The 24730-nt window shown below is 40.4% G+C and overlaps 1 protein-coding gene and 1 long non-coding RNA gene across 2 annotated transcripts; both read left to right on the top strand.

Annotated features, from left to right (window-relative positions):
• The first annotated feature begins 6477 nt into the window (after positions 1-6477).
• LOC110003656 (sialic acid-binding Ig-like lectin 13) lies at positions 6478-21154 on the top strand. The gene is made up of 8 exons (XM_065948730.1): positions 6478-6893; positions 7493-7798; positions 7900-8160; positions 19400-19705; positions 19807-20067; positions 20312-20408; positions 20532-20568; positions 20895-21154. The coding sequence occupies exons 1-8, from the start codon at positions 6494-6496 to the stop codon at positions 20946-20948; spliced, it is 1722 nt and encodes a 573-aa protein (XP_065804802.1). The 5' UTR covers positions 6478-6493; the 3' UTR covers positions 20949-21154.
• LOC110003657 (uncharacterized) lies at positions 11412-12961 on the top strand. The gene is made up of 4 exons (XR_003810173.2): positions 11412-11486; positions 11593-11655; positions 12512-12665; positions 12850-12961. It is a non-coding gene; the product is annotated as an uncharacterized lncRNA (long non-coding RNA).
• Positions 21155-24730: the final 3576 nt, after the last annotated feature.

Raw genomic sequence — 24730 nt, 5'->3', positions numbered from 1 at the left:
ATTATCACACGTGTTAATTTCACATTGTTCATAATAACATAATGTCTGACTCGATTCTATGATAGAGCCCTATGGATTTCACTGTCTGTCTATGTCCATTATCACCAGAGAGCACTTCTCTCCATTATTTGGATCAACCAATCACAGCTTCTGAAAAAAATGTGTCATACATAGCAACGGGGTCAACTATGCCTCCTCCCTTCCATGCTCAGAGTCGCTCTGAGAATGTTACTATATCACTACTAAGCCAATAATCCTCTCTAGGATTTTTTAAGTGAAGTTAGGAGGTCTCAGAGAGGACTCTCAGAATGTTTGTGAATATGGGCCCTGATGTTTAACTTTCTACATCTGAATGTTCTGAAGCTGTGTTTTTATTAAGACGTGAAAACATTCTCTACATTGAGAGACATGCTGCTCCTTTACTCCCCCTCCGGTGAAGTGACAAAAGCAGTTTTGGCGATGTCCAGTGCTGAACTTATTGATCGGGTCAAAGCGGCACCGGAGCTGTCCATCTGAGATGTTGTCCAAACTTGATGCTTGTTTTCCACATTTAAATCAGGTCCAACGCGAGGATGTGCTTATTTTAATAAAATCTCATAATTCCTTGTTTTCTGATGATCTGACTCAAACTCATGTGTTAGAGCACGACATTGATGTGAGGGATTCAACCCCGATAAAACAACACACTTACAGAGTCAACCCTGACAAACGTCTCTGTCTAAACAATCAGGTTGACTACATGCTGGAGTCCCAGCTGTAGTTCGTGGAGTTCGCCGTGCCTCCTTGTGGGTAAATCTGACGGCTCTGATTGTTTCTGTACGGATTTCTGGAAAGTGAATGGAGTCACTAAACTGGATTGTTATCCTCTGCCTCGAGTTGAGGATTGTGTTGACCATGTCGGTATAGTGTTAACTTTGTAACTAAACTCGATCTACTAAAAGGCTACTGGCAGGTGCCGTTAACTCCTTGAGCAAAAGAAATTTCTCCGTTTGTTACGTCTGACTCTTTTTGCAGTATACGATGATTTTGTTCGGTGGGCGAAATGCACCTGCAACCTTTCAGTGTCTGGTTAATACGGTGCTCTCAGTTTTGGGGGGGGGGGGGGGGTGTGAGGCGTACCATGACGACATTGTGGTGTACTCGAGCACCTGGGACGAACATATACAACAACTGCGGACGGTGTTTGACAAACTGTGTGACGCTAATCTCACGCTAAATTTAGCAAAATGTGAATTTGGCCAGGGTACAGTTACATTTCTGGGAAAAATCGTTGGTCAGGGGCAAGTCAAGCCGGTGCACTCTAAAGTAGAGGCTATCCTGTCATTCCCTGCTTCTTCTTCGCCGTTTTTTGAGGATGGCAGGATATTATCGTAGCTTCTGTAGAAAACTTCTCTGCTGTTGCGGCTCCTCTCACCGACCTGTTGAGTCCCAAGAAACGTTTTGAGTGGTCTGACAGTTGCCAGGGCACGTTTGACTGCGTAAAGGCCTTAAAGGGCCCATATTATTCTTTTTCTGGTTTTATATGCTCTCTAGTGTGTTTTCCATGTATCCTGTGCATGTTTAGGCACATCTATTTGCAAAATAAATCCGCGGAAACACGGCTTCTCCTACGTCCTCCTGTTAGCTGCAGCATTAGCTGCATGTAACGATCAATTCTAGACCCCCTTGAAAAAAAATTGTCAGTGTGACAGTGTGATATCACTGATCTAAGCCCATTGGCTCGTTGTGGCAAGCCCTGCAGCTCATGTTGCACGCCCATTAACTTCTGTAGCACGCACATGATATGCCATAGCCTGCGGTAGCACAGTAGTGCTAAGGCGCTAATGTTTTTGCTTCCCTCGGAGCCAAAGTGGCTGCATTCCCAATATGGTAAAAGGGGCATGACATGTCCGAGAACCATGCTGAGCGACTGACCAATTACAGCAGAGCCGACAGGCCGACCAATCAGATCAGACTTGGCACACGTGGGGACTCTGAACGTGGGCACTTCAGAGCCTTAGAGAGAGAGTCAGAAGCGAGCCGGTGCATGGAGCGGCAGTACATGAAAACAGACACTTTTTTCGAACTTTAGCTTGTAGCGCCTGCAGAGTCAGAATCCTCTTTGTACACACCTCCACTCATTGGTTCCTCCGTCATCCACCCACATTCATCTCACACTCCAATGGAAAACCGTCCAAACTGAATCCGTCCTCCAGGAAGGGCATTTGTATAGGTGCAAGTCACCGGTGATCGGCGCGGACAGTCATTGGAAAAAAGTCAGTGAAGGAGAAGGTTACCTCGGCATAGAGCGTGATTGAAAGTTTGTGTATAGCTGTTTGTTAAAATCTTCGTCGCTGGAGGTCCGTTGCTGTCAGGCCCGGCTTCCTGTTGGATTTGTTATTTCCCTGTTCCTGGTGGATCAGCTGTTCCCTGGATTAGGAGATGCCAGAGGAGAAAATTCAAATAAAATAAAAAACAACTTTATTTGTCCCGGGGGGCAATTCAAAAGCCAAACTCTGACTTAAACCTACTGACTGACTTAAAAACTTTGGTACCGTGAGTACCTGGTGTGTCTTTTGTTTCTTTGTGTTTTGATTGTTGCACCGCGAAGAGAGACGCTGGTTTTTCTTTTCACTTTGTTTCCTCATTTGTTTTCAAACCCGGAGCAGAGTTTTTGTTTTGTATTTGAACATTGAACTGAAATGGACTGAACTGTGGGTTGTGGGCTACGGGAGCGAACTTTTGCCGGAAGGGACTAAACTTTGAGTTACACACAGACGGTGAACCACATTCATTTTGTTGCAGTGTGGTTGATGCCTGTGAAAATATATATATTTGAAATCCCATTGTTGTTTTGTTTGATTGTTTTTTGCTCTTGCTTGGCTCCTATTTTGTGCAGGTTGGCTATTTTTTTGTTTGCATTTAGTTTATGTTTGTCAGACTTCACTCTGACTGGCACCCCAAAATTAAAACCTTGTCAAACCTGCTACAAGCTATTGTGAACATACTTTAGTAGGTACATAGATTAAATATACGAACCCCAAAAAAGGCATAATATGGGCTCTTTAATGACTCATGCTCCGGTTTTAGCTGCGCCTGTGTTTCATCGCCCTTTCAAAGTTGCGGTTGACGTAGGAGTGGGTGCTGTCCTCCTTCAGCATGGACACGTTAGAGTGGAAACCCCGGTCTCCTGTTATTCAAAAAAATGTAACCCTCATCAGTGTGTGTCCATACTATCCCCAGAGCAATGGTCTTGCAGAAAAATCTGTGCAAATTGCCAAGTCACTCCTGAAAAAAGCCAAAGCTGGTCACAAGGATGCCTATCTGAACCTCCCAGAGAACCACAACACACCGGTTGATAACTTCAGATCACCAGCTCAGCTACTTATGAGTCGTCACTTACGCTCCATCCTACCCAACACCCACAAGCAGCTTCAGCCCAAGATCGTCAGCCAACAAAGTGCTCATACCAGGAGAGCTCACCAGCAACAGACCCAGAAACGATATTATGACAGGTCAGCCAAGCAGATGACACAGCTGCACGAAGGACAAAACATCCGTTTCCAAGATCCAGGATACTGGAAGCCTGCAGTCATCATTCAGCCTGCTGACAATAACAGATCTTACCACATACACACACCTGAAGGACAAGAGTACAGGAGAAACAGACGTCACCTTCTTATCACAAAAGAAACATCCAACAAACACACACACAGACAACCTGATGACAACGAGCAGCAAACACCACACAGTCCCACATCACTCACCTCACAGATCACAAGTGAAACTGTCCCTCAAACAGTTCCTCACACTGTCCCTTACCAGACCAGGTACGGACGAGAGATAAAGCCCAGGTCTGTTTTGGACTTCTAAACTCATGTAAAGGGTGTAGGCAGATTGCTGCCTTAAAGAAAAAAATAAATGTTCATTGGTTATATGCTGTGATGTATTCTGATGCAGAGTTGATTTTACTAAACATTTTGATTTGGGTTTATTCACTAACAGCACATTATGCCATGTATACTGTAATTGAAAGTATGTGTTACGTTTATCTTTTCTAAAAGGGGGGTGTAATATTCTCACAGAATATCATTGTGGTTGCTTAGCAACACTGTTGTGTTGTAAATTAGTAACATGTGTTCCTATTGGTTGCTGACTGAGCCTGATTGTGATTGGTCCGCAGTGTATGCAGATGGAGCCTGTTCTGTTTAGTATGTGTGAGAAGTTCACCTTCCTAGTAAGACTTCACCAGAATGTACAGAGTACACGACTGCAAATAAAGATTCAGTTAAAGCACGTCGTCGTAACAGATACAAAACAAGACAGGTAACTGCCGGTAATGAGAGGGAGATTGCCTGCACAGAAAACCACACCCACATGCAATCACACAGCCATGCACCTCAGGACACACAGGAGAGGAGAAACAGAGAGAAATGAATAACAACATACAAGAGAGTAAGGGAGGGGGGCTGCAATGGGTTAAACCACGGACCAAGTGCAAGGAAACGCTCGTGTGAAAAGCGTTAGGTTTGTCACTGTGTGGTTCATGACCACTTCTCTGGTTAAAGAGAAATGGTTTAAAGTGAACTGATGATGCTGTGTAAGAAGTTTGATATGAAATGTAAGTACAAAGGAGAAGTTGTTCATGTATTTACATTTTCTTATATTTACTGAGAAGTCTAATGTATGTTGTATTCAATATTCTACTAAATTATACACTCATTAAAACATGAAACCAATAAAATAAACAACCTCAACATACGGCCAAAGCTTGGGGTATCCAGTTCCTCAGATGGTAGAGCACGTACTATTTAAAGTCCTCACCACAGTGAGTGGACCAGGTTCAGTTCTGGTCCCTTTGCTGTTATTCTCTCTCTACCTCAACTTAACTGTCCATCTTACACTGCACCTATCCAAAAAAAGCAAAATAGAAAATAGTTTGAACATAAAAAAACATCAGAAGCAAACTTCCTCGTTCACACAGAAGGGAGGATAAAGACGTTGATGTTTTTGTGTCTGAGCATGACATTGTGTAGGACTGTGCTGGTTTCTTTTTATTAACTTCGATGTTGTTTCCTTTGTATGGAAAGCTTTTAATGTTCTAAACAGAAATAAGGATGAATGAAAAGAGACATTTGAGATGATGAAAATACAAAAATGACTTTTCCAGTTTTTGTCTTTTGAGGATTTGAATCCAAATCTGTTTTCCATATGTAATAAAAAGATTAGTGATAGTATAGTCCTCCTTCAAGCGGGCGGCCTGTGGCTCTTTTCCTGCTGTACTGCTTCACTGACAAAGTAGATAAGGTACACATTAAGATTGTAAAAAATGAGTGATGTTGTTCACATAAAATGTTGCACCAAATAGCATTAACATCAAAACAAAATATGACATTAAAAGTGACTGTGAGCATGTTCCAGTTTGTTTTAAGTTTTGTGCGCCCTGTGGAAAAGTATGGAGTGTGAAGTCTCTTTTAGAGGACTGATGATCTGGATTTGTTGATCCCCAAGAGTCTGTATCTGGATCAGGATGATCAAATCCATGATTGATCTAAAAAAGGGATTAAAAATGAGCTGGATCACATGACCCAACATAGAAAGAACCAAATCTGGATCATTCTTATCTACATTAAACCTTTTAAACCAACAGGCCCTCTAGATAAGACAAAGATACAACAACAGCTTGAGGGCCATGTTGCTCGTTTGTTAGAGCATGTACCATTTAAAGCATGAGTCCTTATCTCAGTGGACCAGGTTCAGTTCTAACCTGGGTCCTTTAGTGGGTGACGTTCTCTCTCTTCCTCGTCTTAACTGTCCATCTTTAGTTGATGCTACCAAAAAAGGGTAAAAAAAAAAAGGGTTTAAATGAAACAGAGGAGGTGTCAAACACTAACTTCCTCATTCTCACTACAAGAAGAAAGGAAGAAATCTTTTGGGGTTTTTGTGTCTTAGCAGCGAGGTGACTGGTTTGTTGCAGTTCTGCTGAAATTTAAAAATCGTCTTTTTTCTACATTTTCTCTGTTTAAGCTCCTGGAGGTTTGTTTGGTAAGATCAGCTATGACTGCTATTTATGTTTTATTGTTTTAGTTTTCAGCAGCTTTTATTTTCGTTCAGTGAAAATGACTGTTTTGTTCATCCAACTCTTTAACGAGGACTTTGAAGAGTAACTTAGTTTTTAATTCCAGGTGATGGGTGTTACTGCAGTCCTGTCAGTGAACATGGTAACAGCCATCATGTTACTGACTGTCTTCTCTCTTTCAGGTGAGCTGTTTGTTCACTTACTTTCATTCAAAGATGTTTAATCTGTACAGTTTGAACTTCCTGTAGAAACAAAGCAGAGAGAAGAGTGCAGATAGAGTTTCTTCTTTCATCTCTTCATGTCCTGACTGAAAAGTGAAATGTTTTAGACTGACTTTGTGAACAAGAGAGAAAAAGACCAGAGCACACCACATTACTTCTTAGACTCTCATTAACATCCTCTATATGAAGATCCTGCTCCTCATTATAATAACTGATGGTCTGCTTTACAGAAGCGTCGGATGAATGTCGGACTTATTGGTCAGCGCTCTTCATCACTACACCAAAGAAGATGGAAGCACTGAGTGGAACTTGTCTGAAAATCCCATGTAGCTTTAGTGTTAAAGAAGAAAGAGAGTTTGACAACAGAAGAGAAACATTTGGAATATGGTATAAAGAAGACAAAGAGACCTACGATCCAAAGAATGTGGTTTTTAACAGTGATGGCACAGTGAACAAATTTCAAATGAAGAAAACTGAAAACTTGAGAATGAAAAACTGCTCCACTCTGATTTACAACATGAAGACGACATATGAAGGCGTGTACTACTTCAGAATCATGAACTGGCCTTTCAGGGCAAATGCTCGTTGTGATCCTCTTCAAATAAAAGTCAAAGGTAAGAGAGTTTCATTTTCTTTTAATCAGACTATAAAGGTTTTATTAAGAAACAATAAATCATTGTCATAGCACGAGTTGAACTCTGATTAAATACTGAGACTCTTTTTACTGGTTGAGATTGAAGGGTCCAATCTTGGCACACTAAGAAGCAGAAAAACATTTTAATTTAAAGTTTTTAATTACAGTGCTGTCAGCTTTTGTCTTAACATCATTAGGACCATTTTTTCCTTGTAACATTTTTCAACACCTCCCCCCTCCTCTCCCATACACACACAAACATATACATGCACACACACACACACACATATACATGCACACACACACACACACACACACACACACACACACACAAAAACAACAACAATGTCACAATGATAAGTATCCTACCCTTCCTTTTTACAAAGTACACACACATTTTTAGATTTGACATTACAAACCTTCTCCATGAAGTTTCCATGACAGAATATTAACGTGGTAATGATGACAGGCGGTGGCTGGAAGTTTGGGAAGAGTATAGTAGAAAAGCATTTTAGAAAGGACAGTCACTGTCAGCTAGTCTATTGGTTAAAGTAATCTTTGTTTGATTTGAACACACAGATTCTCCTCCGAGCCCCAAACTAATCATCTCAGGAGATCTGAAGGAGAAGGAGTCTGTCACTATAACCTGCTCAGCTTCCACTCCCTGTCCACTCTCCCCTCCTAAACTCACCTGGAATCTCAAACAAGACTCTCTCAATAACATGGAGGAAAACCCAGATAAAACCTTCACGACTAAAATCCAGGAGCAGATCACTCTGACGGACAAACATGATGGATACAACATCACCTGTTCTGCCACATATCCTGTGAATGAAGGAAAAGAAGTCAAGACAGCAGAGGAGACACAGACTCTCAGAGTTTCATGTGAGACAACCAGAGATTGTTATTGGATCCTGTCAGAATGTGATGATTTTAAAGATGTTTACTGTTTTTAATTAAATACAATTATCTTACATTTTCCTCAGATTCTCCTAAAAACACCTCAGCGTCCATCAGTCCATCAGGTTTGGTGTCAGCAGGTATTCATGTGAACCTGACCTGCTCCAGCAGAGCCAATCCTCCTGTCAGCAGCTTCACCTGGTTCAAGATCAGCAGAGATGGACCCATGATCGTATCTGAAGGAGAGTTTTACAGCTTTAATGCCACAGAGGGAGGAGTTTATTACTGTGTGGCCATGAATGATCTCAGTAATCAGACATCACCACAGATGTATCTGATATTTGCAGGTAAATTTAGAACTGAATCATCACATTTGTATCCAACATGCTCTCCTTTTCGATCTGTCAGGTTATTTGTTAGTTTTCGCTATAAACAATTCTTACTGAATTCATGTGTAATAATGCTACATAAATAAATGAAACAGAGACGTTCACATTAGAGGTTAAAAGATTAAATTGAAGTGCAGGATATCTTACAGCCATGAAAAGCTTTTTCCATCTAGTAGCAGGTGATCATGATGTCTTGTTCCAGAAAATCTGATTTCCGATCTGTTTGGGGTTGATGTCCACATTACATTGAAGATCCTGGGAATCGTGCTGCTCTGCAGTTCAGTCATCATCTTTGAGTGGTGAGACAAACTGTCATAAGAAATGAAGATTTGTGGCTCATGTTATTCATCTCATTGCATTTTTATTTTTACAGTGTAAGTGTTTGATTCTTATTACTTTTATCTGATCTCTTTTTCTTTCAGCTGGTTAAAGTCAAGACGCTTCAACAAACAGGTGAAGGTGAGTTACTAGATGAGGACAGGTTCATCATTCTTTCTACAAAATGAGATTGAAGCACATGTTATAAAAGAGAGAAGTTATCTGAGTAGCTTTCTTTGAAGATTTTTCAACACAGTCACATAAAGTAATTGATCCAGAGAAAATGATGTTCAGATATTCAGGTCCAACAGCAGCGACAGGAGACCAGATGGTAACAGTGAAAAGTGTTTCAGGAAAACTTAAACTGACTTTGATTTGCAGAGATAAACTTCAAGTGTTGCTGGTTTGTCTATTGTAGCTGCATCAAAGTCACCACACAGCACTGACACCGCTCTCTCTGTGTTGTTTCATTCAAACAGGACGCAGAAGAAGCAGACTATGTCAACAGCAGTGATGGGAATAACGGCGTTATAAATAACGGCGTTACTAACGGCGTTACTTTTTTCAGTAACGAGTAATCTAATTGATTAGTCTTCCCATCATTATAACGCCGTTACCGTTACTGCCAAAAAATGCGGTGCACTACTATGACTGAAGCTGTTTTTCATCAGACCAACTAGATCTCTAAGCCGAGTGGCAAAGATATTTCTTACTGTTCTTCCTCTTTGGTGAGTGCGGACCCGAGACAACCGCATAAATGATGACGATTGGCTGAGGTAAAGTAAAAATTTCATGGTGAGCCAATCAGAGGTAGAGTTGTGCTTTCACGAAATTAGTGGCCAAGAAGACCCCCGAAGGAGAAGGAGACAGTGCCACAAAACCTAAGCAACCGAAGCTTGATTTTACGGCCCCACCACCACCACACATTTTGTCTCAGGCCGAGCTAAACAAACTGGTAGCCAGGTATGTTGTGGAGGATATGCTGCCATTATCGATGGTTGAGTCGGAGTCATTCAGAGCACTAGTTGCCAAAATACCGGTCAGAGCAGGGGTCGGCCTGCCATGTAGATAGACGTTCGCGAACTATATAGACGCCCAACATGCTCAAATGAATGTCGAGCTCAAACAGACATTTGAGAAATTAGAATATTTGTCTACCACAGCAGACAAAACATCTATTATGTCATTTTTACGGATCCACTATATAAACATAGAAATTATAATATCTACAATAATACATGACATTTGATTGGAGGCTAGTCTCACTTTGTCCCACAGCAACATTAAAATAGTTTAGATTTGTGTACACTGTTTCTGTTAATTATTGATTGTATTAAGTATCCATTTCATTATAATATTCAGATTTATCATAAATAATTGAACATGCACATGTATTTTAAGTTCTGTTAAAGAGGGGTGGAGGTGGGGTCCAAATTTGGGGTCAAGTAAATTTTCAAAGTAAATTTTGAAAATTTACTTGAAAGTAACGAAATAGTTACTTTCCAAAGTAACTAGTTACTTTTATAATTTGTTACTCAGTAACTACTTTAGTTACTTTTTGGGAGAAGTAACTAGTAACTGTAACTAATTACTTTTTTAAAGTAACTTGCCCAACACTGGTCAACAGAGTGGTTATGATTCAAGCTTCATGAAGGAGAAGAGGATGACTTCATGTTCATCTTAAATGCAATATCTCTATTTCTCTTTTCTGTATTAAATGTTTTTTCTTTGCAGCAGGTTAGTGATGAACAAAGGATGGGATACGACAGGAAGGATGTTTTTGTTCAAAGGCAGATAACATAAAAATACTGTAATGTACTGCAGCCAAATCATTACACTGTGAAGGACTGTGCTGGTCTATGGTATTGTTGTTGTAACTATTTTTTATATTAGCTTCTTTTTTAATAATACATTTCATTTCAAAGCACTCCATGTCACCTTACAAAGCAGAGATAAAAACAACAGCGTAACAATACATCCATCAAATTAACATTAAAAAGACAAATTTACAGAGTATGAAATCTTTGTGAGATAGGATGGAAAATGATCAGACAGAAAATGCTCGTTTTAAAAGATGTGTTTTGAGATGAGATTTAAAAATAGAGAGAGAGTCAATCTTACAGATGTGTGGTGGGAGAGAGTTCCAGAGGAGAGGGGCAGAGAGGCTGAAGACCCTGGACCCCATGGTGGACAGGCGGGCGGGTGGTGCAGTGAGTTGAATGGAAGAAGACCTGAGAGTGAGGGTGGGTGTGTTGATGTAAAGGAGATCAGAGAGGTAGAGAGGAGCGAGGTTATGGATGGCCTTAAAGAGCCCATATTATGCCCTTTTTGAGGTTCGTATATTTAATCTATGTACCTACTTCTGTACGTTCACAATAGCTAAAGTTTGAAAAAAGTGTCTGTTTTCATGAACTGCTCCTCCTTGCTCCCTCTACGCTCTGAGTCCGTCAGCTACACTCTGTTGAGCCCACACTGTTAGACCCCACGTGGGCCAAGTCTGCTCTGATTGGTCTGTCGATCCGCTCTGTCGTTATTGGTCAGTTGCTCAGAACGCTTCTCGGAAATTTCACGCCCCTTTTACCATATTGGGAAGTCTGCAGCTCCGGCTTCAAGGGCAGCAAAAACACCGGTATATATATATTTCATTTATTTTATTATTTTATTTTATTTTGAAATTGTGTAATTCGATTTGTTTAGTTGATTTAGTTGTCTCTTAAGAGGTGAGGTCCCTTGTATAAGCCTGTTGGCTTCTTGACCTCTCCTGACACACCTTTTATGTTTTTATTAATCCTATTTTGCTTTATTCTTATATGTGTGCTAATAAATAAATTAAATAAATTAAATAAATAAACAACAATGGCAGTTAATGATCCTTACCAGTGAGACCCCGAGTCTGAAACCGAAGGAGAGGATGAACAACCATCACAACCTTTGCCACGACGGCTGGAGCAGGACGTTTCAGTGTGGTAGGTATTTATTTTTCAGCTTTTTTCAGATGTAATATGTTAGTAATATGTGCTCATTGTGTTTGCATTGTTTTACGTTGTTCTGGTGTATGTGTAAAAACTGCAGCAAAATGCCTACAGAAGCAGAAAAGGTGTGCTGCAGAGAAATACCACAGGTCATTTTTACAAGGTAAATACTATAACTTACAACCAGGACATCACAACAGACACACACAAAGCATGTTATGTTTGCATCATGTCTTTTCATCATAAAAACATTCAACGTTATTGTTTTGAAAAATGCGTTAGCCTCTTCTAATTTCAGTGACTAGAACTACCAACATATTTCCCCAATTAAAAAATATCTGTTGTACTTGTGGCTTAACAAAGTTTGGCTATAAATTTACATTAGTACTGTACATTCTTAAATGAATAACGGTGAAGCCACTCACCTCACCTTGTACTGCATTGTAAATCACCTCCTTGCTGTGATTAAAAATTCAGTTTACAATTGTGTGTATCAAGTTCATCATATAACTGTTAGCTACCTATTCTACAAAAGCCCAGGTGATAATCATGTGTAAAATAGATCAATATGTGTACCATGCAATAATTTTGCCTACTCTGTCATTAATTGCCCCATTATTACTGTACTGATGGAGTATTATTATTTCATTTTAATCAGTATCTTGTTCTTTTTATTAGGTCATCTGGAGAATGAATGAGCTGCCTGTGTAATGGATATAAGATTGTGCACTAAGTTAAATTAATAACACATGTTAAAACTATGTCTTTCTAAAATGTTGTATATCCTTTAAAAACGCTAAAAAGCTAGTTATAATTTAATGTTAATTCATGTTGCTAAGGTTAAGTTTAAAAGCATATCGGTAATTGATTGGTTTGGTCTTAAGCTTTTGTTATTGTTTTACACTTCCGGTTTTACGCCAGCAGGGGAAGCGTGTTGTCTGAGCGTCATTCATTACACCATTGAATGAAAGCCAGCAACAATGTGTTTGTTTGTTTCTTCTTTATTTCTCCCCTTACAGTACGCTGTACAGGGGTGTAACACCTGTTCCTTCCACCTGCATGACTCAACATCCGGGGCTAGAAGCAAACAGTCTTAACCCATATACACTCCAAAATATACACAACATTCTTCAGAGTGGACTACGGGCCTTTGAGAGGGAGAACAGCAGAAGAGTATGTAAAATATAAAAAATGATTCTAAACAAACAGTTCATTTCCATTATTCAATATGAATAAAAGTAAACAAGTTAAACCTTTTTTGTAAATTCTTTATTTGCAGCTAAAGTTAAACGAAAGGAAATGAGAGAGAACTATACAATGTAATATACAATGAGAACATTTTTATGTCTCCATACAGGCTTTACAGACACTTGGCCTATCGTAGCTGTGTGAGCTGGTGCTGGGGATATTTGGGACGCAACTGCAGAGTAGTCATCCCGTCGTGTGTTGTCCTGAGGATCCGGCTTGAGTTTCCAGACCCGACCGGACATTATCTTGGCTTCCGCCCGCCCCTTGGCTGAACCTGGACTTGTGTCAGAGTCAGTGAACAGAGTCACTAAACCGAATCGTTATCCTCTGCCTCGAGTTGAAGATTGTGGGAAATGTGAATTTGGCCAGGGTACAGTTACAGTTCCGCCATTTTTTGGGGATGGCAGGGTATTATCGTAGCTTCTGTAGCAACTTCTCTGCTGTTGCGGCTCCGCTCACCGACCTGTTGAGTCCCAAGAAACGTTTCGAGTGGTCTGACAGTTGTCAGTAAAGGCCTTAATGACTCACGCTCCGGTTTTAGCTGCGCCTGTGTTTGATCGCCCTTTCAAAGTTGCGGTTGATGCGAGTCACGTAGGAGCGGGTGCTGTCCTCCTTCAGGATGGACACGATGAAGTTTAACACCCGGTCTCCTATTATTCTTAAAAATGTAACCGTCATCAGCGTGTGTACTCGACAATAGAGAAAGAGGCTCTAGCACTTGTTTTGGCATTAAAACATTTTGAAGTTGATCAGTCTCATGGATGCCAGGTCAGGCTACTAGGCTTTCAAGCTCACAGAGGAATCATCCAAGTTGACCACCTTCAACACTGTTTTTGGATGATACAGATTTCTCCTTTTGGACTAAAATCAGCTCAAGATGAGTTTCAGCAGAAAGTTGATGAGACTTATGAAGGTCTACAAGGTGTCACTGCTATTGTCGATGATGTTCTGATAGAAGGCAAAAGCAAAGAGGAGCATGACGAAAACCTCCACGCAATGCTGCAACGCTCCAGAGAGCAAGGAGTCAAACTCAACCCAGAGAAGAGCAAAATCTGTGCCACAGAGGTCAGCTACTTTGGACACCACATCTCCAAAGATGGAATCAAGCCTGATCCAGCAAAGATTTCTGCTGTAAGAGACATGGAGCCACCCAGAAATAAAGGTGAGCTAGAGACTATTCTTGGCATGGTTAATTACTTGTCAAAGTTTGCCCCCATGCTCTCAGACATCAATGCCCTCATGCGACACCTTTTAAAGGAGTCAAGTGAGTTTGTTTGGGATACATAACACGACAAAGCATTCAGGAAAATGAAGGAGCTAGTCACACGTGAACCAAGTCCGATACGAGCCTACTTTGACCCAAGCAAAGAGCTCAGGTTGCAAATTGACGCATCGAAGTATGGACTAGGTGCAGTCCTACTGCAAGAAGGAAAGCCTATTGGCTATGCATCTAAATCACTGTCAGACAGCGAAGTCAACTATGCTCAGATTGAAAAAGAGCTGTACGCCATTTTGTTTGGATGTAACGTTTCCACCAATATGTGTATGGCAGTCACGTCATCGTGGAAAGTGAACACAAACCACTTGAGTCCATCATGCAAAAGCCACTGGCAGCAGCGCCTCCACGGTTACAGAGGATGATACTTCGACTTCAGTGATATGATTTCACCATCATCCACAGACCAGGCAAAGACACTCCTGTTGCAGATACGCTCTCCAGGAAGTCACTGTCTGACCATGACGACACTCTCAGAGAAGGTATGGACATGCAGGTGTACACAGTGTACAGTAACTTACCTAGTGGCGACACCAGGCTACAAGAAATCAGAGCAGAGACTGAAAAAGACACACAGCTTCTAACAAATACCATAAAAATGGATGTAGACAATGCGCTGTAAGCATCACAGAGTACTGGAATCATCGTGATGAGCTGTCTCTGATGAACGACATCATCTTCAAAGGTGAGAAAATCCTCATCCCTGCCTCAAGACGCACAAAGATGTTGTCTCGAATACATGCCTCTGACTTGGGCATAGAAAAATGTAATCTGAGAGCCTGGATATGCTGTTTTGGCCCGGGATGAACAAGAAGGTTGAGGAAATGGTTGGAGAGTGCCCAACCTGTCTCGAGCACAGACCCTCAAACACTAAAGAGCCCCTTGTAAACCACAAGATCCCTGATAGGCCATGGCAAACAATTGCTATCTCTGTGTTCACCTGGAACAACGAGAACTACATAGTCACAACAGACTATAACAGTAGGTACTTTGAACTTGACAAGCAACACAGCACAACATCCTCTGCTGTCATTCAAAAACTGAAATCAGCTTTTGCCAGACACGGCATACCAGAGACTGTTGTATCAGATAGTGGCCCCCAGCACAAGTGTAAATAATTTGAAACCTTTGTAAAAACATGGGAGTTTAACCATATCACCACAAGTCCATACTATCCCCAGAGCAATGGTCTTGCAGAAAAATCTGTGCAAATTGCCAAGTCACACCTGAAAAAAGCCAAAGCTGATCACAAGGATGCCTATCTGAACCTCCCAGAGGACCACAACACACCGGTTGATAACTTCAGATCACCAGCTCAGCTACTTATGAGTCGTCGCTTACGCTCCATCCTACCCAACACCCACAAGCAGCTTCAGCCCAAGATCGTCAGCCAACAAAGTGCTCATACCAGGAGAGCTCACCAGCAACAAACCCAGAAACGATATTATGACAGGTCAGCCAAGCAGATGACACAGCTGCACGAAGGACAAAACATCCGTTTCCAAGATCCAGGATACTGGAAGCCTGCAGTCATCATTCAGCCTGCTGACACTAACAGATCTTACCACATACACACACCTGAAGTACAAAAGTACAGGAGAAACAGACGTCACCTTCTTATCACAAAAGAAACACCCAACAAACACACACACAGACAACCTGATGACAACAAGCAGCAAACACCACACAGTCCCACATCACTCAACTCACAGATCACAAGTGAAACTGTCCCTCAAACAGTTCCTCACACTGTCCCTTACCAGACCAGGTACGGACGAGAGATAAAGCCCAGGTCTGTTTTGGACTTCTAAACTAATGTAAAAGCGTGTAGGCAGATCGCTGCCCTTAAATAAAAAATTGTTCATTGGTTATATGCTGTGATGTATTCTGATGCAGAGTTGATTTTACTAAACATTTTGATTTGGGTTTATTCACTAACAGCACATTATGCCATGTATACTGTAATTGAAAGTATGTGTTACGTTTATCTTTTCTAAAAGGGGGGTGTAATATTCTCACAGAATATCATTGTGGTTGCCTAGCAACACTGTTGTGTTGTAAGTAACCTATTGGTTGCTGACTGAGCCTGATTGTGATTGGTCCACAGTATATGCAGATGGAGCCTGTTCTGTTTAGTATGTGTGAGAAGTTCACCTTCCTAGTAAGACTTCACCAGAATGTACAGAGTACACGACTGCAAATAAAGATTCAGTTAAAGCACGTCGTCGTAACAGATACAAAACAAGACAGGTAACTGCCGGTAATGAGAGGGAGATTGCCTGCACAGAAAACTACACCCACATGTAATTACACAGCCATGCACCTCAGGACACACAGGAGAGGAGAAACAGAGAGAAATGAATAACAACATACAAGAGAGTAAGGGAGGGGGGCTGCAATGGTGTTAAACCACAACACTCTAAGTGCAAGGAAACGCTCGTGTGAAAAGCGTTTGTCAATGTGTGGCTCATGACCACTGCTCTGGTTAAAGAGAAATGGTTTAAAGTGAACTGATGATGCTGTGTAAAAAGTTTGATATGAAATGTAAGTACAAAGGAGAAGTTGTTCATGTATTTACATTTTCTTAAATTTACTAAGAAGTCTAATGTATGTTGTATTCAATATTCTACTAAATTATACACTCATATTAAAACATGAAACCACTAAAATAAACAACCTCAACATACGGCCAAAGCTTGGGGTATCCAGTTCCTCAGATGGTAGAGCACGTACTATTTAAAGTCCTCACCACAGTGAGTGGACCAGGTTCAGTTCTGGTCCCTTTGCTGTTATTCTCTCTCTACCTCAACTTAACTGTCCATCTTACACTGCACCTATCCAAAAAAAGCAAAATAGAAAATAGTTTTAACATAAAAAAACATCAGAAGCAAACTTCCTCGTTCACACAGAAGGGAGGATAAAGACGTTGATGTTTTTGTGTCTGAGCATGACATTGTGTAGGACTGTGCTGGTTTCTTTTTATTAGCTTCGATGTTGTTTCCTTTGTATGGAAAGCTTTCAGTGTTCTAAACAGAAATAAGGATGAATGAAAAGAGACATTTGAGATGATGAAAATACAAAAATGACTTTTCCAGTTTTATGTGTTTTGAGGGTTTGAATCCAAATCTGTTTTCCATATGTAATAAAAAGATTAGTGATAGTATAGTCCTCCTTCAAGCGGGCGGCCTGTGGCTCTTTTCCTGCTGTACTGCTTCACTGACAAAGTAGATAAGGTACACATTAAGATTGTAAAAAATGAGTGATGTTGTTCACATAAAATGTTGCACCAAATAGCATTAACATCAAAACAAAATATGACATTAAAAGTGACTGTGAGCATGTTCCAGTTTGTTTTAAGTTTTGTGCACCCTGTGGAAAAGTATGGAGTGTGAAGTCTCTTTTAGAGGACTGATGATCTGGATTTGTTGATCCCCAAGAGTCTGTATCTGGATCAGGATGATCAAATCCATGAATGATCTAAAAAAGGGATTAAAAATGAGCTGGATCACATGACCCAACATAGAAAGAACCAAATCTGGATCATTCTTATCTACATTAAATCTTTTAAACCAACAGGCCCTCTAGATAAGACAAAGATACAACAACAGCTTGAGGGCCATGTTGCTCGTTTGTTAGAGCATGTACCATTTAAAGCATGAGTCCTTATCTCAGTGGACCAGGTTCAGTTCTAACCTGGGTCCTTTAGTGGGTGACGTTCTCTCTCTTCCTCGTCTTAACTGTCCATCTTTAGTTGATGCTACCAAAAAAGGGTAAAAAATTTAAATAAAACAGAGGAGGAGTCAAACACTAACTTCCTCATTCTCACTACAAGAAGAAAGGAATAAATCTTTTGGGGTTTTTGTGTCTTAGCAGCGAGGTGACTGGTTTGTTGCAGTTCTGCTGAAATTTAAAAATCGTCTTTTTTCTACATTTTCTCTGTTTAAGCTCCTGGAGGTTTGTTTGGTAAGATCAGCTATGACTGCTATTTATGTTTTATCGTTTTAGTTTTCAGCAGCTTTTATTTTCTTTCAGTGAAAATGACTGTTTTGTTAATCCAACTCTTTAACTAGGACTTTGAAGAGTAACTTAGTTTTTAATTCCAGGTGATGGGTGTTACTGCAGTCCTGTCAGTGAACATGGTAACAGCCATCATGTTACTGACTGTCTTCTCTCTTTCAGGTGAGCTGTTTGTTCACTTACTTTCATTCAAAGATGTTTAATCTGTACAGTTTGAACTTCCTGTAGAAACAAAGCTGAGAGAAGAGTGCAGATAGAGTTTCTTCTTTCATCTCTTCATGTCCTGACTGAAAAGTGAAATGTTTTAGACTGACTTTGTGAACAAGAGAGAAAAAGACCAGAGCACACCACATTACTTCTTAGACTCTCATTAACATCCTCTATATGAAGATCCTGCTCCACATTATAATAACTGATGGTCTGCTTTACAGAAGCGTCGGATGATTGTCGGACTTCTTGGTCAGGGCTCTTCATCACTACACCAAAGAAGATGGAAGCACTGAGTGGAACTTGTCTGAAAATCCCATGTAGCTTTAGTGTTAAAGAAGAAAGAGAGTTTGACAACACAAGAGAAACATTTGGAATATGGCATAAAGAAGACAAAGAGACCTACGATCCAAAGAATGTAGTTTTTAACAGTGATGGCACAGTGAACAAATTTCAAATGAAGATAACTGGAAACTTGAGAACGAAAAACTGCACCACTCTGATTTACAACATGAAGACGACATATAAAGGCTTATACTACTTCAGAATCATGAACTGGCCTTTCATGGCAAATGCTATTTGTGATCCTCTTCAAATAAAAGTCAAAGGTAAGAGAGTTTAATTTTCTTTTAATCAGACTATAAAGGTTTTATTAAGAAACAATAAATCATTGTCATAGCACGAGTTGAACTCTGATTAAATACTGAGACTCTTTTTACTGGTTGAGATTGAAGTGTCCAATCTTGGCACACTAAGAAGCAGAAAAACATTTTAATTTCAAGTTTTTAATTACAGTGCTGTCAGCTTTTGTCTTAACATCATTAGGACCATTTTTTCCTTGTAACATTTTTCAACACCTCCCCCCCTCCTCTCCCTTACACACACAAACATATACATGCACACACACACAAAAACAACAACAACAATGTAACAATGATACGTATCCTACCCTTCCTTCTTACAAAGTACACACACATTTTCATATATGACATTACAAACCTTCTCCATGAAGTTTCCATGACAGAATATTAACGTGGTAATGATGACAGGCGGTGGCTGGAAGTTTGGGAAGAGTATAGTAGAAAAGCATTTTAGAAAGGACAGTCACTGTCAGCTAGTCTATTGGTTAAAGTAATCTTTGTTTGATTTGAACACACAGATTCTCCTCCGAGCCCCAAACTAATCATCTCAGGAGATCTGAAGGAGAAGGAGTCTGTCACTATAACCTGCTCAGCTTCCACTCCCTGTCCACTCTCCCCTCCTAAACTCACCTGGAATCTCAAACAAGACTCTCTCAACAACATGGAGGAAAACCCAGATAAAACCTTTATGACTAAAATCCAGGAGCAGATCACTCTGACGGACAAACATGATGGATACAACATCACCTGTTCTGCCACATATCCTGTGAATGAAGGAAAAGAAGTCAAGACAGCAGAGGACACACAGACTCTCAGAGTTTCATGTGAGACAACCAGAGATTGTTATTGGATCCTGTCAGAATGAAATGATTTTAAAGATGTTTGCTGTTTTTAATGAAATACAATTATCTAACATTTTCCTCAGATTCTCCTAAAAACACCTCAGCGTCCATCAGTCCATCAGGTTTGGTGTCAGCAGGTATTCATGTGAACCTGACCTGCTCCAGCAGAGCCAATCCTCCTGTCAGCAGCTTCACCTGGTTCAAGATCAGCAGAGATGGACCCATGATCGTATCTGAAGGAGAGTTTTACAGCTTTAATGCCACAGAGGGAGGAGTTTATTACTGTGTGGCCATGAATGATCTCAGTAATCAGACATCACCACAGATCCATCTGAGTGTTGCAGGTAAATTTAGAACTGAATCATCACATTTGTATCCAACATGCTCTCCTTTTCGATCTGTCGGGTTATTTGTTTGTTTTCACTAAAAACAATTCTTACTGAATTCATGTGTAATAATGCTACATAAATAAATGAAACAAAGACGTTCACATTAGAGTTTAAAAGATTAAATTAAAGTGCAGGATATCTTACAGCCATGAAAAGCTTTTTCCATGGAGTAGCAGGTGATCATGATGTCTTGTTCCAGAAAATCTGATTTCCGATCTGTTTGGGGTTGATGTCCACATTACATTAAAGATCCTGGGAATCGTGCTGCTCTGCAGTTCAGTCATCATCTTTGAGTGGTGAGACAAACTGTCATAAGAAATGAAGATTTGTGGCTCATGTTATTCATCTCATTGCATTTTTATTTTTACAGTGTCAGTGTTTGATTCTTATTTCTTTTATCTGATCTCTTTTTCTTTCAGCTGGTTAAAGTCAAGATGCTTCAACAAACAGGTGAAGGTGAGTTACTAGATGAGGACAGGTTCATCATTCTTTCTACAAAATGAGATTGAAGCACGTGTTATAAAAGAGAGAAGTTATCTGAGTAGCTTTCTTTGAAGATTTGATCAACACAGTCACATAAAGTAATTGATCCAGAGAAATTGATGTTCAGATATTCAGGTCCAACAGCAGCGACAGGAGACCAGATGGTAACAGTGAAAAGTGTTTCAGGAAAACTTAAACTGACTTTGATTTGCAAGTGTTGCTGGTTTGTCTCTTGTAGCTGCATCAAAGTCACCACACAGCACTGACACCGCTCTCTCTGTGTTGTTTCATTCAAACAGGACGCAGAAGAAGCAGACTATGTCCACAGAGTGGTTATGATTCAAGCTTCATGAAGGAGAAGAGGATGACTTCATGTTCATCTTAAATGCAATATCTCTATTTCTCTTTTCTGTATTAAATGTTTTTTCTTTGCAGCAGGTTAGTGATGAACAAAGGATGGGATACGACAGGAAGGATGTTTTTGTTCAAAGGCAGATAACATAAAAATACTGTAATGTACTGCAGCCAAATCATTACACTGTGAAGCACTGTGCTGGTCTATGGTATTGTTGTTGTAATTATTTTTTATATTAGCTTCTTTTATAATAATAATACATTTCATTTCAAAGCACTCCATGTCACCTTACAAAGCAAAGATAAAAACAACAGAGTAACAATACATCCATCAAATTAACATTAAAAAGACAAATTTACAGAGTATGAAATCTTTGTGAGATAGGATGGAAAATGATCAGACAGAAAATGCTCATTTTAAAAGATGTGTTTTGAGATGAGATTTAAAAATAGAGAAAGAGTCAATATTACAGATGTGTGGTGTGAAGACCTGAGAGTGAGGGTGGGTGTGTTGATGTGCAGGAGATCAGAGAGGTAGAGAGGAGCGAGGTTATGGATGGACTTAAAGGTGAGGAGCAGAATCTTGAAGTCGATGTGATTAATGGAGGGGGGTGACGAGAGGATGCAAGCAGCAGAGTTCTGGACCAGTTGAAGTTTGTGGTTGGACTTGAGAGGGGGAACAGTGAGGATTGGAGATTTAAAAAGGATGTGAACAATGATGGAGGTACTGTTGGATGTGAGGGACGGGCGGAGGAGATTTAAGTTACGTAGATGGAAATAAGTGGGCCGAGTGACATTATTGATGTTAGCTCTGAAGGATAGTGTGCTGTCGAGGAGGACACTCAGACTCTAAACCTGAGGGGAGAGAGAAACTGAGGAGTGATCAACAGGGAGAGAAAAACTGTCAGGTTTTGAAATTGTGGATTTGGTGCCGATTAGGAGAACCTCGGTTTTGTCATGCTGTTTCTTTCTTATGAAAAACAATTTTCAAAAGACAAACAAGGATGATAAGTGAGACTTTTCAAGAAACTGAAAATCTGAAGGAATATTTTATTGATTCTGAGAAAAATAATCTTTGATGTTTAAATATGTTTATAGTTTGAATTGTATGTGTAATAAATGAATTAACTTAATGTACTATTGCTTTTTTATAGGCTCCTTCTATGATCTTTATTAGTTAATCATCTGTATTATGTGTAATTTACGTCATGCAAAGTTTGCTAGTATGCAGGAAGAGGAAAGTAGTCTGTTCCCTACTTTCCCACTTAAATGTATAAGGAGATATTTTTTTATGTAATGCTGTGGCCTTATTCATGAAGCCTCCTAAATAGTTGCTCCTAGTGACAACTTCTAAGAATTTCCTCTTAAAGTTAAGACTAGATCATTGTAATGATTCAACTTATTCACAAAGTGTCTTAGCCCTTAAGAGTCCATCTTAGACTTTTGTCAGTGCAAAGTGAGACATGCATGTTGAGTTCCTGGTTACCTCCACAGATTGTAGTGGAAAAATACTATTAAATTAAATTAAATACTACTGAAAGAATAAAAATGCTCTGCCCCGGGAATCTTTGATGCACTTGTGACTGATGTTACTTTTGTAGCTGATTACCCTTTTTGTAAAAGAACTCTTTACTATATGCAATAAAATACACAAAGACAAAAGACTTTGACTTGAGATCTTTCATTACCAACAGAAAAATCCACAACAAACTTGGTGTCAGAAGTGGGATTCCAGGCTGATCGCTGTATCCACCGCTGACGGTGACTGATCATCCAGGACTTTGAAAAACATCGTCCTGCCTCAACCCTGAAAGTTTGAAGGTCGAGAGGACCGACTGCGTGGACTGCGGCCGTCACCTCGGAATCCAACGAACGACGAAAATTCTCCAAACACGGTAAAAACATTCCAGTCTCAATTAATTACAAAGTCAACTGCTTAAAGTGTATTTTTGCGTAATTGTTAAAAAGAGAGACTGCCCATCCTCTGTTTCCTGCCAGCTACTGGGTAGCTAATAGAAGTTCTGGGAACTTCAGTCCGGTTAGAGTCCGGCTTTACCAGTGTAAAGATGGAAATTTACACAGACTAATCGGGGACGCCTGATAGTCTTACAGAGAATAGACCATGGTCAAAAGGCAGTAAGGCGGACGATGGCAGTTCCAAGGGTCCTATTTTCGATATTTATCTTGTGTTGAATATTGGATAAAAGAATGTGGATTTCCTGACAATGGAAGCCTGAATATAACTCAACTGGTACAATTACAGATGTATTTGAAAAAGAAGGAAGAAAAAGTTAGGTCTAAGAAAATAATTAGTAGAGAAAAGTTAGAAGAAATAGAAAGACAAATGGATTGTTGGAATATATGGATGACAGAGGCAGAAGTCAGAGATAGGAAAAAGACAGGGAAAGTTTTATCAAAAATGAAAAGGAAAAAGAAAAAACATATGCTTTCACTGATAACTCCATCACACCCCCTGTGTCTGCTCTTTATCCCTCTCTGACCGGTGGAGTTCGAGGCAAAGAAGATTGGGTTCCCATCTACATGGCTCCACCTATCCTGCCCCCACAGCAACACCAGCTCCTGCCCCCACAACAACCAACAATCAGTCCGAACAATCCCTTCTACGGACAATCTCAAGGGGCCTGAAACCACCTTTGAAAATGTCATTTAAATGGCCTTTGGAGAAGGCCTGACGAGACCCATCCTAGCCCAGGCCACTGGGCCAAAGACTGTCCAGAAACACCAAGAGAGGGGGGCGGAGGAAACCGTCGCGAGAGCTGGCAGGACAACGAACAAGTTCCCTATGCCTCGGACTGACCGTCAGACAGAGTAGTTGGTAACGTACCCGCACACACAACACATTACACGCTCCACGCAATGAAGAGCCGCTGTGCACTGATACACTGCTTGGCTTAGTTCAACAAAGAATTTGTGTTAGAAACCCCTCCCAAACCAAAGGAGGGCCTCTATGCATCTCTTTCCTCTGAAGCTCATGAGAAAATGCCAATGGTAACATATAACATTAAAGAATAGAAGATCAAATTTTTAGTTGACTCAGGAGCAACTCACTCCGTTCTAAAAACATCCGAAATGACTTTGCCTGACAGTGGCCGTTTTTCATGGTCTACTAGCGTAAAAGAAAAGTATGGGATCCCTGTCAACTGTTCATGGGAGTTTGAAGGAGTACAAACAAAAGCTAAACATTCGTTTTTCATGTCCAGCATGTGCCCGGTTAACCTTATGGGGAGCGATTTAATGTGCGCTTTTGGCATTGTGATAACCTCCACCCCCGAGGGCTTACGGGTCAGCAGGACTGACACGTGTTCCCTCTCCCCTGCTGAAGTCAGGGGACTATCACATTTTACTGGCGTTCATTTCAGCCCAAATACTCCCCTGTATGTTTATCAGTGGGGGATAAATGACATATCTGCTCAGTCTTTAACTAATGCAGCACTCACACTTGTTTCCAACACCGCTGAGAAGATGAAGCCAGAAGATTTACGCTGCACCTCTCGTGTCTGCTCTGAAGGGCCTAACCCGGAGTATGAAAAGCGATTTTTCAAAGAATTAAATGATACAATTTTGATCACTGACGTCTACACAGATGGTGTACGTTGTGCAGCATCTGTCAAACTAACTCCAGTACAGATGAAACTCTATGACGTCAACGAATCATATCCCCCACATCTCCCTCCCAAAAGCCCCCACTGACAGGCGGCGTGATCTGGGTCCGTTTGTGTCAAAGTGTAAAAGAGCAAATGACTGGCAGCCTGCCACTGAA

This window comes from Labrus bergylta, chromosome 20 (assembly GCF_963930695.1).
Source record: "Labrus bergylta chromosome 20, fLabBer1.1, whole genome shotgun sequence".
NCBI classification, from domain to species: domain Eukaryota; kingdom Metazoa; phylum Chordata; class Actinopteri; order Labriformes; family Labridae; genus Labrus; species Labrus bergylta.
The sequence above is the reverse complement of the archived record's forward strand: the minus strand, read 5'-3'. Positions and strand labels throughout refer to the sequence as shown.

What these genes read in the sequence shown, in the direction of transcription:
- LOC110003656 (XM_065948730.1), top strand. Translation starts at nt 6,494, where the DNA reads ATGGTCTGCTTTACAGAAGCGTCGGATGAATGTCGGACTTATTGGTCA. An exon ending in ACAGACTCTCAGAGTTTCAT is followed by an intron (nt 7,799 to 7,899) that starts GTGAGACAACCA and finishes CATTTTCCTCAG; the next exon opens with ATTCTCCTAAAAACACCTCA. An exon ending in GATGTATCTGATATTTGCAG is followed by an intron (nt 8,161 to 19,399) that starts GTAAATTTAGAA and finishes TTGAACACACAG; the next exon opens with ATTCTCCTCCGAGCCCCAAA.